This window comes from Balaenoptera borealis (genome assembly GCF_965194805.1).
Source record: "Balaenoptera borealis genome assembly, chromosome: 14".
NCBI classification, from domain to species: Eukaryota; Metazoa; Chordata; class Mammalia; order Artiodactyla; family Balaenopteridae; genus Balaenoptera; species Balaenoptera borealis.
Window position 1 is genome coordinate 546,677 of NC_138875.1, and position 15,471 is coordinate 562,147.

Genomic DNA, 15,471 nt, shown 5'->3' on the forward strand with positions numbered 1-15,471 from the left:
CCGGTCTACTCTCGTCTGACACAGGCCTCCCGCTTTGTAGCTTCAGCAGCGCCACGAGCACAGCCTTCGCCCCGGGCCCCGGGCCGCCACTCTGCGGACGGGCTTCCCAGCTGCCGGGCGGGCGCCCTGAGGATGAGCTTCGTTACCGCGGGAGGCCTTACGGAGTCTGTCCCGGAATGTGAGGTCCCGTGCCAGCACCATCCGTTCTCGAAGTCTCTGCTGCCAACTTCACGCCGCCATCAGGATAACAGTGTCCGGCCAGGAGGGCGCAGGCTTCAGGAAGGGGCTCCCCAGCCTGGGAGCGACCCAGTCACCACCCTCCCCTCCCCCCGACCATGGTGCCGCCGAGGGCTGGAGAAAGTCCCGGCTCCGACACGGTTCCCGACCCAGTGTCACCACTCCGCCCCCACCATGATGCCGCCGAGGGCTGGAGAAAGTCCCGGCTCCGACACAGTTCCCGACCCAGTGTCACCACTCCGCCCCGACCATGATGCCGCCGAGGGCTGGAGAAAGTCCCGGCTCCGACACGGTTCCCAACCCAGGTGCGCTGCCCCACGTAAACAGAAATTCCACGAGAACATGTAACAGCAGGGCCGTAGGAGGGACAAGCGGACACGTGTTGCCTCTGGGTGCCCCAGTTCTTGGCTCCTTACACCGGTCGATTCGTCCTCAGGCTGAGTGTGTGGGAACCACGCAAGCAACCCCCTGCACGGGTCCCCGGGCTATAAGCCCTCCTGACGTGCCGCTGCCATGTCTGCGTGTGACGGGCCCACTTACCCCACCATGAGGAATCCCTGGTACAGAGGGACGGACGCGAAGTAGAAGACGGAGGAAAACACGGCCTGGAGAGAGGAGAGCAGCGCCCGTTACTCACAGTCGGCCGATACGCGCGCAGGCCGCGAGGCACCCAGGGCCCCGCACAGCCCCTCCGGACACCGCACCTGCATCGTGGAGATGATGAGGCCGCGGTGCATGACGAACTGGCTGAGCGCCGCCGACCGCTTGTAGCTGCTGCGCCCGTGCACCATGAGCAGGCGGCCGATGTGCTTGAACTGCGGGACGGAGAAGTCGGCCGCCAGCGAGGCCTGCCGGCCCTCCTGCGACCAAGGCAGAGGGGCTGGCTCAGGGCCGGACAGGGGCACAGCACGGGCCCCGCCCCGGGAGCCGCCGCCAGCACCCTGGGAGGACCCGGCCTGGAACCGACGGCGTCCCGGAAACTGAGCAGGGACCGGGGCATCTTCAAGACAGTTCTCTGAACCTGCCACCCCGCCGAGCGGCTGCGGGTTCAGCACTGTGGCCTGATTCACGAAACAGAGGGGCCCGGGATCCAGCTTGTGTCCAGGTCTCTCTGGGTGTTTTCACGTGAGCAAAGGAGGCAGACCACAGCGCCCGACTGGCCGGGAGACCCGGACATCCGAGCGCGGGCCGTGTGTGTGGGGCTGAGAAAGGTTTGTGGGGATCTGGGAAGCGGCCCAGGCACAACCCCGCACGGCTCGGGGACCAGGAAGGCGCCTGGGTCCCAGCAGGACGTGCCTGCCCTCTACCTGCCCTCGTGGAGCTGCTCCCGCAGGGTGTGGGTCCGCCTCCCCCAGCCCCCGGCTGCGTGTGTGAGCGGGCTGACGAGGGGCCTGGCGGGGACAAGGGACAGACGTACCTTCCCCTCGATCCCGATCCCGCAGTCCGCTGCCTGGATCATGCTCACGTCGTTCCCTCCGTCACCTGGAAGCACAGAACACGGACGTGAAGTGGGAGCCTGCAAGGGGCCGGCTTCCCTCGCCAACCAGCGGACGGGGTTTCAACACCCAGGAAGACAGGGGGAATCCGCCGGGCGGGCGGGCGGGCGGGTGGGAGACGGGTCGCACGTCCCCGTGCGTTTCAGTTCAGGACCCCGGCTCCCCGGACGCCCGCGCTCACCGATGGCGCACGTGCGTCTGCCCGTGTGCTGCTGCAGCAGCTTGACGATGTGGGCCTTCTGCGTGGGCGCGCAGCGGCAGCAGACCACGGCCGGGCACTGGCAGGCCAGCTCCACGAACTCGTGCTCGTAGTACTTCAGGCAGACCTGGGGCGGCAGGAGCGAGGCCGGCGTTCAGGGCACGGACAGATGGACGGAGGACGGACGGACAGAGCCCACACGCAGGCAGGGGGCCGGGCTCGTGTGGCTGAGGGGAGGAGGGCTCCAGGGAAGCCCGGACAAGCTCGTCTGCCTTCAGGGGTGCCAGCACCACCTTCCGGGGCTGGCTGAAGAGGTCTTTGGTCTTTAGCACACAATACCCTCAGCGAGGATCCTTAGTTCCCCGTCTTGGTTGGGAAAATAAAAACTCCCCAAAGCTGCCTGAAGTCTGTGGGGTCCCGTTGCTGAGCTGGACACCCCGAGAGTCACCCCAGCACGAAGGACAGGAGTCAGAGACGAGGGTCCTGAGCCCCCGGGGCGCCGACTACCACCAACAGCACATCCGCCTGCAGGGGACCCGTGCGGGCGCCCGTGCCCCGCGTGAAGGGGTCGAGACGCAGTCCCAGGCCCTCTGCCACCTAAAACCTGGGCGGTGAGCGAAAACCCGTGTTCACGGCAGGTACTCAACAGGAAACAGACAAATACAGTATCCCCGCTGAGGGGAGTAACCACTGCAGGACCCAGAAACAGAAACAGCGGACGCTGCCTTTGGGGAGCAGGACGGGTGCCGGCGGGGAGTGGGGATGTGCTCTGCAACCTGCGGTTTCTCTGGGGCCGGCTGGCAGCCAGGAACAACACGTGGGTTTGGGGGACAGAAACAGCAAAAAGGTTTCAATAAAAACACACTCACAAAAGCGTGTTTACCACAAGTAGCTACTTTTGCTCCCTCCCCAAGTCCCAACTATAAAGAGGTTTTAGAAAAGACATCGACCTACAAGGAGGGGCCAGAACGGAGGGGAAATTCGCAAAATGTTTTGGGCGCTGGAAAGCAGACAGCCACGTGCACGTGGCTCAGCTGCTGTGAGCAGCCTGAAGCCGGCGGCGGGACCAGCCGAGAACACGCGAGGCCCAGGCCCCTCGCTCCTCCTCACCCGCACCCAGGGGGCGGGGGGCCGGGGGGGAAATGGAGCCCTTTTGCCCGGAGAGGCCGGCCTCACCCTCTGGACGAGGGGCGGGAGGTGGAGCGAAGAGACAGAAGCCCGGAAAGGAAAGGGGGCTCGAAGGCCGGCTCAGGCCCACATCAGTGTCGCCAGAGTTGGGAAGGAGGGGACAGTCATCCTTCGTCCCCCAGAACCAAGGAAGTGTGAGCTGTAGACAGGGACAGGGCCGCGCTCCTCGGCACCATCAAGAGGGCGGCTGCGCTGGGCAGGAGCTGGGGCTCAGAGAGCCCGGGACCGGCGGGCGCTGAACCGACTCGGCGGCCGGATGGAGGGCCCAGCCCGGGGGGGACCAGACACCGCGGGCTCCGGGGAGACCGGCGGGCAGGTCGCGCAGCACCAGGCACCACGGAAACAGGCGGCCCAGCCGTGAGTTCACAGCGCTGCGGGGATGGGGGTGTGCCGAGCCGGCGAGGGGTCCCAGGTCCCGCACACGGAGCAGGAGGGACGGGAGCAAGAACTCAGGAGCCCACGGCAGCCGCGGTGCAGACAGAAAAATGGAAACGTGAAGCCGGAGCCAAGCCGGCAAGTCGGACCATCCGCCAGGGGCCTGCGCGGCTCCTATAAGACAACACACACGCAGTGAACACCAGCGAGGCTGGGGGCGTCCCCGGGGTCAGCTCGTGGGGACGGCGCGGTGCGGAGCAGGGGGCACCCTCCAAGTCCTCCATCCCGGGCACGGGCGGGCGGGAGCGCTGCCGTCGGCCCCCACTGTCCAGGCCCCGCAGTCCCGGTGGCTCTGCGGAAGCAGCTGCGCAGAGTCGGGATGCGCGGCCCCGGCGATGCAGGAGGCGGGAGAGCCAGCCGGACACGGCGCCATCTGCACGCACGTGGCCACAGAGGGCGCGCCGTCTCCGCTGCTCCTGACGTCCCATCCACCCCCCCACCCCCCGCCAGGCTGGCCTCAGTGGCCACACTGACTGGGTCACCAGAGGCTGCGCTGCTCCGCCCAGACTTCTGGAAACATCTGAGAGAACCGCGGGCAAAAGCTGCAGGGGGAGGGGCCCCCAGCACACCCCCCCACCACCCGGCGGCTCCGGCCATTGCGACCCTGGCGCCGAGTGAGGAGACAGGGCTGGACCCAAGCGAGCCGCCCAGCCCTTCACGGGGCCTCCAGGAGCAGAGGGTCCTGGGTCCCAGGGCCGCTGCTGGAAACACGCGTTTGGATAAACTGAGATCACGGCTACCAGAGCCAGGCTCCAAGGCGGCCACGCCAGGAACAAAGAGCAGGCCTCCAAGCGCCCGAAGAGTTTTGAACGAGCCCAGGACCGACCAGTGCCAAAGCCTTAAGGACCAAGTTCTCACTGCGACACGGCCCTGGCCTCTTCTCAGGCTCCACCCGCGCACATCACTGCTGTGAGCAGAGACGTCAAAACCAGTGGAGAGGGCGACGCAGGCTGATAAACACATCTGACTGTGGAAGCCCACAGTCCACCAGACAGACAGGGCCCAGCCTCACCCCCAGGGAGAAGGACAGACAGACGGACACCTGCTCGGTCAGGGCCCAGCCTCACCTCCAGGGAGACAGACAGAAAGACACACAGACACCTGCTCGGTCAGGGCCGAGCCTCACCTCCAGGGAGAAGGACAGACAGACACCTGCTCGGTCAGGGCCCAGCCTCACCTCCAGGGAGACAGACAGAAAGACACACAGACACCTGGTTGGTCAGGGCCCAGCCTCACCTCCAAGGAGTCCCCGGATATGACCAGTGCACAGTCATGCTTCCTTCGAAAGGCATTCAGCTCCAAATGGGCTTCTCCCCGACTGGTTACCTCCATAAAAGGGGAAAAAGTACCCAATTACAATGCTATTTAAGTCACACACACAAACACGCCCTGATATACAAATCACAGATCTTTAGACACTTATAAAACCAGAAGGTGCTTTACACAGGAAATTCTGTAACAACCTGCTCTTTCAAATTTCTTCTACAGTGCTGGGAATAAATACCTACTTATTTAATATGAACTGCTTTCCAACGTGTGGCAACTCAAGGCAGGACACGTACACTGTAAAGTGCAGGGCAAGTACCACAATTACAGTGAGACAAAGTGAACAGAAGAACTGGCTTGTCAAGAAAGAGGGACAAACGGCCCCCCACCACCGCCCCCCATGAGCTAACAGGCGCCTTTGCGTAGCTGGGGAAGACAAGTGGCTTTTCTCAGTATACGCGGGTAAGAGAGCATGACGACCATGAACTGGAAGTCTCTCCGCTTTCATAGGGCAGTGGGGTCGGGGTGAGTGTTAACGCCAAGGATGCCACTCTGCACACATGCCAACACACCTCAGCACCACAGCCCGAGGAAGCCGAGTTCCTCGTGGCCACACAGCAGGGAGGGACGGAATGACCTAAAATCAAGGCTTCATTTAAAGACGCCTCTTTTCATGACATGCCAAGTGATACAAAATGCTTTTATAAAATTGTTTCTGTTGTCTCTACCACGGGTTTCAACTTATTCTATTAGTTCAAGCAAACTGAGTTACCTGGAGGATTGAACGACGGAAAAGAGTAAAATCAAGTCATAATCTCGAAATATCGTTAATTTTTGAATGAAAATATTTCAGAAACCAACATACTAGTTTTTGACATTCTTTCTGTGGAGATTTTATGGGGTATAAAAGAAATGATATATTACAGGACTGAAATAAAAAGCTTCATGGGTCCAGATTAATCAATCCAGACTCATCTTTAAATAGGTAGATTTTATTGTGGAAATTTTATTTGTGGGGCTATAACACTGCAAAGTCAACAAAAATTGATCTGAAGTTTTATCAGAATCATTAATAATTTAATTGCAAATAGTAGTCTGCAGGGCCTAATTTGTGATTCTGATGCTTCAAAATAAACTACATTTACATGTAAATTATATTCAAATCACTATTTCTGTAGGTGCAAGGGCTTCATTTGGAACAGAGACACACAACGTCTGTTCAGCTACCATCAATCAAGACCCAAGAAACTTTTATTTTTTGTTTGAATCAAATTTCATCATAACTAGTAGATACAGTAAACACACAAATTTCGATCATTTCTATTAATTTTCTTTGATCTAATTAAGGAAGATAATTTAATCTGAAGATGGTAGTAGATTAAAAACACATTTCTACTTTGTATTTAAAGCTTGTTTCACAAAAGCAGCTTCTCAACCACATGTATTGTGTCTAACTAATAGACACACGTAATTTTTTTTTTTTTTGGCTGCACCGCGCAGCTTATGGGATCTTAGTTCCCCGACCAGGGATGGAACCTGGGGCCCTGGCAGTGACAGTGCCAAGTCCTAACCACTGGCCCTCCAGGGAATTCCCAGACAAACGTAATTTTTTATCAATATACACTTTTATAAATTGAACGGAAAATGACTGCAGTATGTCTATTTTAAAATAGATATTTAGTCGTTAATAATTCTAATAGTACAACAGAAAAATACTCTTGAATTTAGACCTTGTTTCACTCTATCAAAAGCAGCTTTTTGATCACATTTAATATACGTAACTAACAGAAATCTATTTTTAACATGTTTTTATAAATCGAGTAAGAAACTTACTTCTCTTTTAAAATAGTATCTATTAATTAATAAATAACTGCGTATACATTCTCACAAAACCAGTAAGTTTCAATTCAAAACATTTAAAATTCAAAGTGATGTGGACGTACACTTACCGGCCTGAAAACGTGCGTGTCCTGCGTTCGAGACACCAGGTGAGAGCTCTTGGCGATGCACGTGGCCGTCTCCAGTTTATCACCCGTCAGCATCCATATCTAGGAAAGAGTTTCAGCAGGTGAACCCCAACTCTGTCACGTGTCCATCTCTGAAAAGCGTCTGCGCTTGAAAAGATATTTGCACTTCCGTGTTTTCAGCATCACTGTTCACAACAGCCGAAACGTGAAGCAACGCGTGAGTCCATGGATGGATGATGGAGAAACCAAATGTGGTCCATCCATACAAGGAATATTAAACAAGGCAGGGGATTCTGACACCGGCAACAACTGATGAGTGAAACAAACCAGTCACAGAAGGACAAACACCGCATGATTCCACCTGATTGAGGTCCCCAGAGGAGTCAGACTCGTAGAGACAGGCAGGAGATGGTGGGTGCCAGGGCTGGGGGAGGGGGAGGGGGAGCTAGCGTTTCACGGGGACAGAGTTTCAGTTTTACAGCGTAAAGAGTTAAGGCAGGTGGAGGGTGCTTGCTGTTACACGACAGTGTGAATGTACTTAGTGCCACTGCACCGTGCACTTAAAAATGGCTACGATGGTAAACTTTACATCATGCACATTCTACCACAATAAAAGTCTCTGTCGACTTGCTTAGCTGAAACAGGTAAGAGCGAAGTGACGTTTAGACACAGCAGCAGAGCTGAGGCAGGTGAACGGCTGGGGATTAGGAGCCTCGCGGCTGAGGCTGAGCAGGACGCCTGAGTATGACAGAAGGCTACGTCTACACGGCCTTGCAGGCCAAGCAAACAGGCCCAAGGACCACAGGCCGAGGGCTTGCAGAGCTAGGGGGACCCTGAAATCCTTGTTCTCACTTGTGTGAGTTTTTCGGTTGAAAACTGAGGTTCAAAATGGGTAAACGGGCAACAGTTAACCCGAAAGTTGTTTCCTATCAAATAAGTCATGTCAAATAACACCACTTAAAAAAAATATTTTTTTTAAATCTAGCCCTTTTATTTTACTTTATTTATTATTATTATTATTATTATTATTATTTTTTGGCCATGCCGCATGGCTTGTGGGATCTCAGTTCCCAGACCAGGGACTGAACTTGGGCCACGGCAGTGAAAGCCCGGAATCCTAACCACTAGGCCACCAGGGAACTCTCGAACACCACTTTTACTTAAAAATATCAAACACATGCACATATCGTATGTGTAAATATCCTTAGACTGAAAAGAGAGCAAAATCAGGACACTTTATACATAACAGGATGGTTTATATATCTTTTCTATAACTGCAGCAACTTCTCGCTATCATCTGAATTTTTCAGATGTATCATATGTATCATACATAAATATGCATTTTTGGGAATAGGAAACAAAAAATTTACATGGTATACCGGTTCTCTGCTTAGGCACAATCTACCTGTGGCTCTTTTCAGTGTCTGAGGGTTTGTGTTTTTTGTTTATGTTACACATTAATGTTCACTTTACCGAGCCTGGATCTAAGACAACGACACGTCACCGTGACAAAGTTGGGGACAATTAACGCCACAGAACAAGAAGTCCCGCTGCTGACAACTCAGGGACACGTGTGGCCTGGCCGAGCGCCACCTCTCAGGCTCAGAGGACGGGCTGAAACCACATCCTTTAACTATGACGGGACGAAAGAGTCTGCTTCTCCTGACGGAACATGAAAAGGAAAAAGGGCAGAACCCCAGCAAGCCTACTGACTTCAGAGCTTAGCAAGCAGCTCATACAAGCACCCAAATCTTTGCACGAGAAACGTGCAGGCCTCGGCTGTGTAGACAGCCCAGTAGCAACACCCAAGCGCGAGCCTGATGGGGAGCTCGCGAAAAATCACAATGGGATGAGCAGGTCGCCTGCCTCTAGTCAGTCGTGTTTCTCCACGCAAGCCTCTGGCCGCACAGGCTTAGATCGGGTCACCGTCCTGAGCCTGAGCTGCTCTCTTCCACTCTGACTAGCACCTGGACAGCACACGCAGACAGCAGCGGCCGCCCCCACCACGGCCCTGAACGGGTGCTGAGGCTCCGACATCTCCCCGGCCCGAGGCCTGGACGGCAGGGACCCCCCTGCTGTGCCCGTCACGGTGCCCTCATCAGAACGTGCTGAGTGTATTATTTGCAGCCGGCCACAGCTTTGCCTTCTGACAGTTTCCTCCAGCTCCCTCTCTCTCTGCTCCAGTCAGACACAAGTATTTCTTTTAAAAGCAAGCTGTACTTTTTTCACTCTCAGTCCCTGAGGCAGCACTGAAATGCATTTTCTCAGCCATCTGTAATTGAACTTCAGCTTCAGTGAGAGCACAGGTAAGTAAGGCAAGAAAGCAGTTTCCTGAGAACTAAAACTTACACCACAACGTGCTAATCTCCCCTGGACCCGAAGAGGACAAACCGTTAGGAAAAGACAGCAGGACAGTAGGTCAGTAGGTCAGGCAGGGAGCATCACGCGGCCTACGGGGAAAACCTCCCCGCGCGGATAAAAGGCTGCCTGGGGAGCAGCTCCGGCCGGGACAGGCCTCCGGCGGCTGTGAGGACGCCCGCCCGCGGCCCGGAAGGCAGCCGAGGAGGACAGACGGCCGCCGGGAAGGCGGGAGCAGAGCCGCCCAAGCCGCTGAGTCTGGGTGACGGGCGGGCGGGCGGGCGCAGCCCCCGGGGCGGGTGTCCGCGGACACGCAGAGCCCTCCGCTCACCAAGGCCCTCGCACCCTCCACCCCGGGCGGGTCTCACGGCACCACCTCCAGGGGGCGCCCGCTGCCTCGCGGTACCTTGATGCCCGCGTTGCGCAGCATCTCCAGGGTGGGCCTCACGTCCGCCTGCAGCTGGTCCTCCACCCCCGTCAGGCACAGCAGCTCCATCTCCCGCTCCAGGCTCTCCACCACGGCGGCCACCTTGAGCGTCCTGTCGTGGATGCTCAGCTTGGCCTGGTTGTAGCGGCTCTGGGGACAGGCGGGCGGTGCTGTGACTCGCGCAGGGCTGGCCGAGGCGGGGACACCCGCGGCGCCGCCCCCGTGCGCACCGTCTCCCCGAGGCCACGGCGGGAGGCCGGCCGCTCACCTCGAAGTCCTGGTACTGCTCCTCCGTCAGCGCCCTCTTGGCCACCACGAGGGTGCGCAGGCCTTCGCGGGCCATGTTGCCGCACTGCAAGAGAGAGGCAGGTCACACGCGGCCCGGCCACCGCCCCCTGCAGTCACGGCCACGTCCTCCGCCAGCTCATCCCGCCAGACCCACATCCCCGCGGGAGGGCGGGAGCGGCCGGCCCGACCCGGGGCCCCTGCGCCTCCCGACCGCCGGGCACGGCTCTCTCCCCACTATGGCAGCGGGACGGCCTGCGCGTGTGCGCGACACAGACACGGCCACCCGAGCCGTGCAGGCGGCCGTCACGGCCACCGAGGGAGCCGGGACTCGGAGCGTCCGACCGCCGCCCTTCGGAATCAGCGATACCAGGGGACTTCCGCCCGGCCCGGGGACACACTTCCACGCGCGTCCATCGCGCCCGGCCCCGTCCGTTCAAGGGCAGAGGCCCCGGTTCCCGGGTCACGGCAAAGCTCGTTCACTGCACTTGGTAACGTCCGCAGGCACGTCCTCAGGATAAACCATCCCGAGTCTCTGGGGTTCCTTTCTAACCCGCCGGGGAGACCTGATCTGCCGCCCGCTGTCACACACCAGGCCGGGTGCAGAGAGGTCCCCGCTCGCGCGCCAGCCCCGCACTCGCCGTGGCCCGCGGATCCTGGGGCCCGGCGGGCGACGCCACAGTGCCCCTTCGTACCGCCCTGCTCCCCAATCCTAGCTCCGTCTCGTTTCTAACAAACACACATCTGGGGGCAAAGAGGGGGCCCTGCGCTGAGAGGAAGGAGCTGCCCCCCAGGCGCCGCCGCCTCGGCTCGCGGGTATCGCGTCCACGCAGAGGATGAGCTCACACTGCAGGCTTTACAAAGTCGCCCTTTCCGCCGCAGGACGGACAGTGGAGGTGTGTTTTGTTCTTTTAGTATTTGGGGAACACACGCTGATAACCAAGAATCCAGCTTGGGAGCTTCTGTGACACAGAACAGCCCCCTGTGAACTCAGGCTCTGAGTACCTGCTGGCGTTTGAATAAAGTGAGAGGCTTCCCCACGACAAGAGTATTAACAACAAAGAGTGGGGTGGGAGGGTGTTGAAAGATTTGTCCATGGGAGAAACTACCATGTTGGAAATAAATGCACAAAGGATTTTTAATAAAGTTATCTTTGTGAAAAACAGTCTGACATTATCTGTCTGTTGCAAGACATTTATCGATTTGACCCCATAAAGCTAAATAAATTAAACAAGGATTTTATAATTAATTGCACATCATTATGACCCAAAGTAATTTTTATGGCATTTTACTAGGTCTTCAGGGAATTTAATTTATTCATGTCCCTGATTAAATCCAGTGCCTGAAGGAGCTATTGATTCATATTGCCAATACCGTCGTGGACGTGGGCTGTGGCCCCTGGACTGACAGACTCCCGGCCCGAAGCGGGGTGGACACGCTTGAGCCCCACCAACAACATGCACACAGTGAAGGGGGTCACGCTCATAAATTCAGCGGTTTAGTTTTACTCTGAAATCTAAGTTTTTACAAATACATAAATGTAAACAACAAATAATCTCATGAAGCTAAATACAAATCGTATTTGTTCAGGGAGCATTTGATGAAAATATAGGATTGGTTATATTTAGATCTTATCTCCACGTTTAAAGTGAATCCTATGTACGTATTAGAATTAAATTCTAACTAAAATATCCTGGTAAATAATTTAGGTTACAAAATAAATATGTTAAAATATAACTCTGGTTATATGCACAATACTATTTCAGAATATTTTAGTGAATGATTAGGGGTGCTTTCTATTTTTTCACCAAAATAAACAAAATATTCTTCATAAGGACCCACTTGCACACATCTACACGTATTCACACAGAAACCAAAAATAGTAGTTGTTCACACAGAAAGTACAGTATTTATAATTTACAGCACTCCTATCCTCTCTGCTTTATGAACCGACGGTGTCTGGTGTGAAACCCGGCATCTTGATTCACTCCAGTGACACCAGCAAGCACCTACAAGTCGGAGAAAGGATGCCGTGCTTCTGTCACTGCCCTGAGTTTTGGAAAAGCATCTGCACAATGTGGACAGCTCATACCTCCTCCTCCAGCCAGTCATTATACTGGACGACGGTGGACATGGCAACGTCGGCACCTTTCATATAGAACGTGATCTCTGCCGTGGACTCGTCCTGTAACAAGACGGGAGTGAACACAGACATGCTGAGGCCACGCTGCGGCTACTGGGGGGCCGCTCTAACGGGAACGCACCAGGAGGGCAATTCTCCGTGAACCCACTCCCCCGGGTGAGTTACTCAGACACCTTCTAGGCAGGGCTGTGTCCTCCCTAGATGCTCCGGCCACCAGGAACCAAGAGCATAACTGTGGCTCTCAAGATGCTGTGCTGAGGGTTTTGAAATAACATCTGTAAATGAATATACGCCTTGGACTGCAAGGTAAATTCTCTCAAATTTCCAGAGCTTGGGTGAATAAGCTTCCTAGTTTAGCCAGCTTGCAAGATGTATTTGTGGTATTCGCTACAAAAAATTTAACAGGGGTATATTTTAGCAACTTTATGGTCATAAATCATTCTTCAGGTAAACTCTTTGGCTGCTACTGCTGTGGAAAACAAAGCAGCTCGAGCTGATTTCAAAACTTCATGAACATCTTCTACTTATTCTGCCTAAGCCGTCTTAGGAAAGCCGTTTTAAAGCATGACTATTAGAGCCACACCAGCTTCTCGGCATGAATGATCAGTCTGGATTTTATTATCACAGAACACTGTGACGAGCATACAGCCCTGGAATGAGCCTTGAGAGGCCACTGCAGTGACCTCACAGTGACCAGAGCAGGCGGCCACCTCGGGGACAGAGGCCAGCGTACCCTGACGATGACCCCCATCCGCTTGCTCTCGGAGGTGAAGGGGAAGGTCTGCAGGATGCAGTAGGTCAGGATCTGGCCGCCGGGGGTCCTCAGCTGCATGGACGTGAGGTCTCTGTTGACCAGAGTGAGGCCGACACTCTCTGTCCACTGCACCAGGGCCACCTGCGGGAGACCAGTGAGACGTGAGGCCACTCGCTCCCCGGGGAGGGGGCATCAGGCCAGCGGTCAGTGAGCTCGCCGAGATGCCACCAAGAGACGAAACCGACCACGTCCAGGCCCTGCCGTTTCTGAGGCCGCGTCTAGTATTCGTTACAGGAAAGCGATACGGGGCGAGACAGAGGGCCTTGGTCTTGCCGTCTAAGATAAAGGCCGCTGGTGAGCACACTTGGGTTGCGATTTGTGTTACTAGCGGCCGACAGCCAGGGTTTAAGATCTACGCGGAGCGCCCGCCGGGCTGCGCGGCTCGGAGAGCAGGCGGGGCTGGGCTCGAGGACGCCCGCGACAGTGACGCCCTGAATCCCTCGTGTGCCTCAATCGTGGACCAACTGGCGACTGGGGGCTCCACTGTCAGCACGTCTGCGGGGAGGGCGGGCCCGGGCGCCAAGCCCGACTCCGACAGTTGGAAGCCCCGTGACCTGGCCCTTTGCGTACTGAGGCTCAGCCGCCCGTTCTGTGGAAGATGTATTTGCAAACTGTTCTAAAGGGGAAACGATCAAAGGAGGCTCCCTGGCATGTGGCAAGGGCTCAAAAATAGAAAGTATTCTTACTTACAATCATTTATTATTTAAACGTAAAAATCTTAAGCGGAAAAGTAATTTTTAAAGTTCACCATTTATGAAGAGTAATTTTTATGACAATAAGCGTTTTCAGAAAAAAATTCAGTTTGTCTTTAAAAGCAACCTCACTGCGAGAAATTCATGACGTGCTGCCCCCGCCGTGCAGGTGAGGACCCCGCGGCCGGCGGGCAGTGGCTCCTTCCCCCTGGGGGCTCTGGGCCTCTCCTGACCCTGGCGCCTCGCCCTCGCCTGCAGTGCCTTTCACCACCTGTGCTTTCAGCGTTTGACCTGGGGTTCTGAGAAGTCATATCATTCAAGAGCCTTTTAAATTCTGTCTAGTGTGCAGATGTTACTCGTCTATCCGAGTCATTCCTGAAATCTCCCGTCTGACGAGATCCTCAGCAGCTCTGGTGCCGAGGTGAGACCACTCAGGTCGGAATCCTCGAGTGCCGTGTACCAGCTCCATGAATCTGGGTGACAGGCTGCAGCCCTAAGCCCCGGTCTCGTCGTCGATAAGATGGTGACGACCTCCCAGGGTTATGCTGAGGTCTGACCCGCCCGTGGGGCGTTTGGCACATTGATGATCAATTCAACGTCAGGGTTTCGCCCTCCACCCTTTCTCACGTAAGCCATTTAGGCGGAGCGGGAATCACTTTAAAAATGAGGTTTTCCAAGTAATTTCCCACAAATATAACTGCAGAAAAGTCCCGACAAGCTTGTCAAGCGTCTGACACTGTGGGGTGGGTGGCATGCTGCGGGTGGACAGAGCGTCCGAAGACAGCGAGGCAGACGGAGCCAGCGCGAGGCACTTTCTGGGGCTGCAGGGGCGCCCGTGGGGCGGGGGTGCCCTGGGGCAGAGCCGAGGGCGACACTTTAAGCCGCCTGTGCCGGTCCCTTGGTGCCTGGTTCCCCACACACTCCCACGTGGCTTCCCTGAAAGGGGTCCAGGACAGATGGTACCCAGCCTCTCCCGGACAGGGTGACTTTAGTTCCCAAACATTTTCTAGGATTTTGCAAAGGACCTAAACAGCCAAGCGGGACTACTGTTTCAGAATAGTAAAGACACATACCTTTTTATACGGTTTTAAATTACAATTTCGTCTAATACATCAGAATTCACCTTATAAAAACTTTTGGTATTTTAAGAAGTTTACATGGTAGCGTCGGCCTGTGATAAACAGGTTATGGCAACTTCGGAGAAGCAGGAGTGGGAGTGAGGGTCACGCTGAGGGGGGTCCTGGGGCCCCAGACTTGCAGCTGGCGTCTCGAGGGAGCCCTGCGCCGACCAGGCCCAGGATGCGCGTCCATCAACCGCCAGCAAACAGCCCCGGCTCGAGCCCGGCCCCCAAGCCCAGGTGGGCCAGGCCAGCTTGGGAGTGAGAGCCCACCCCGGACAGAGAAGGCAGAGGCGAAGGAGGGACGTCCTCCCCGCAGCTGGGCAGCCCGAGGGGGCGGCACTCACGCACGGGAGCTTCCAGCAAAGGAGAGAACAGACCGACGCAGCACCAGACGGCCCGACAGCCCAGCGGCCAAGGCCGCGGCAAGGCCGCCCGCGGTGGACGCTCCCGCCCCGCTGCCCAAGGGGACACTGGCTGTGGCCACCGTCCCGCCCGGCAGCGGGGCGTCACAACCAGTCCACGAGGCCGCAACCAGGGTCTCCACGAGACACGTGAGCGCAGCCAGCTCTGAAGGCCGGGCCCCCGCAGGACTCCTGACCCCCGTGCCAGTGTCCACTGAGACGGCTCCTTCCCAGTCCGTCCTGGTTTGCTGGCAGCAGTGGAGACGCCTGTCAATATTCCTGATGCCGGAGTCGAGCGCTGGCTTACAGGGCGGATGACATCAGCTTTCTAGGGGCCCTGACAGTTCTGGGGTCCCACGAACGCATTAAATGTGACACAGTGAGTCACCGTGGAACTCGAATTAGAAGCCGCATGCCCTGGCTTTCCAGCGCGTTACTAGGA

The 15,471-nt window shown here is 56.3% G+C and overlaps 1 protein-coding gene across 9 annotated transcripts in view; it reads right to left on the minus strand.

Moving 5' to 3' along the window:
• Positions 1-15,471, minus strand: part of ATP9B (ATPase phospholipid transporting 9B (putative)) — a 229,667-nt gene that overhangs the window by 16,384 nt on the left and 197,812 nt on the right. For 8 of the 9 annotated variants that reach the window (XM_082355621.1, XM_082355623.1, XM_082355622.1 and 5 more), the window contains 10 exons: positions 12,735-12,896; positions 11,951-12,043; positions 9,842-9,925; positions 9,553-9,723; positions 6,771-6,869; positions 4,792-4,881; positions 1,915-2,059; positions 1,655-1,719; positions 942-1,097; positions 778-842 (listed from right to left, as the gene is read on the minus strand). In XM_082355621.1, the coding sequence (XP_082211747.1) occupies positions 778-842; positions 942-1,097; positions 1,655-1,719; positions 1,915-2,059; positions 4,792-4,881; positions 6,771-6,869; positions 9,553-9,723; positions 9,842-9,925; positions 11,951-12,043; positions 12,735-12,896 (1,130 nt within the window). The remainder of the gene's footprint in view (positions 1-777; positions 843-941; positions 1,098-1,654; positions 1,720-1,914; positions 2,060-4,791; positions 4,882-6,770; positions 6,870-9,552; positions 9,724-9,841; positions 9,926-11,950; positions 12,044-12,734; positions 12,897-15,471) is intronic. The other variant, XM_082355629.1, reaches the window with a different exon arrangement.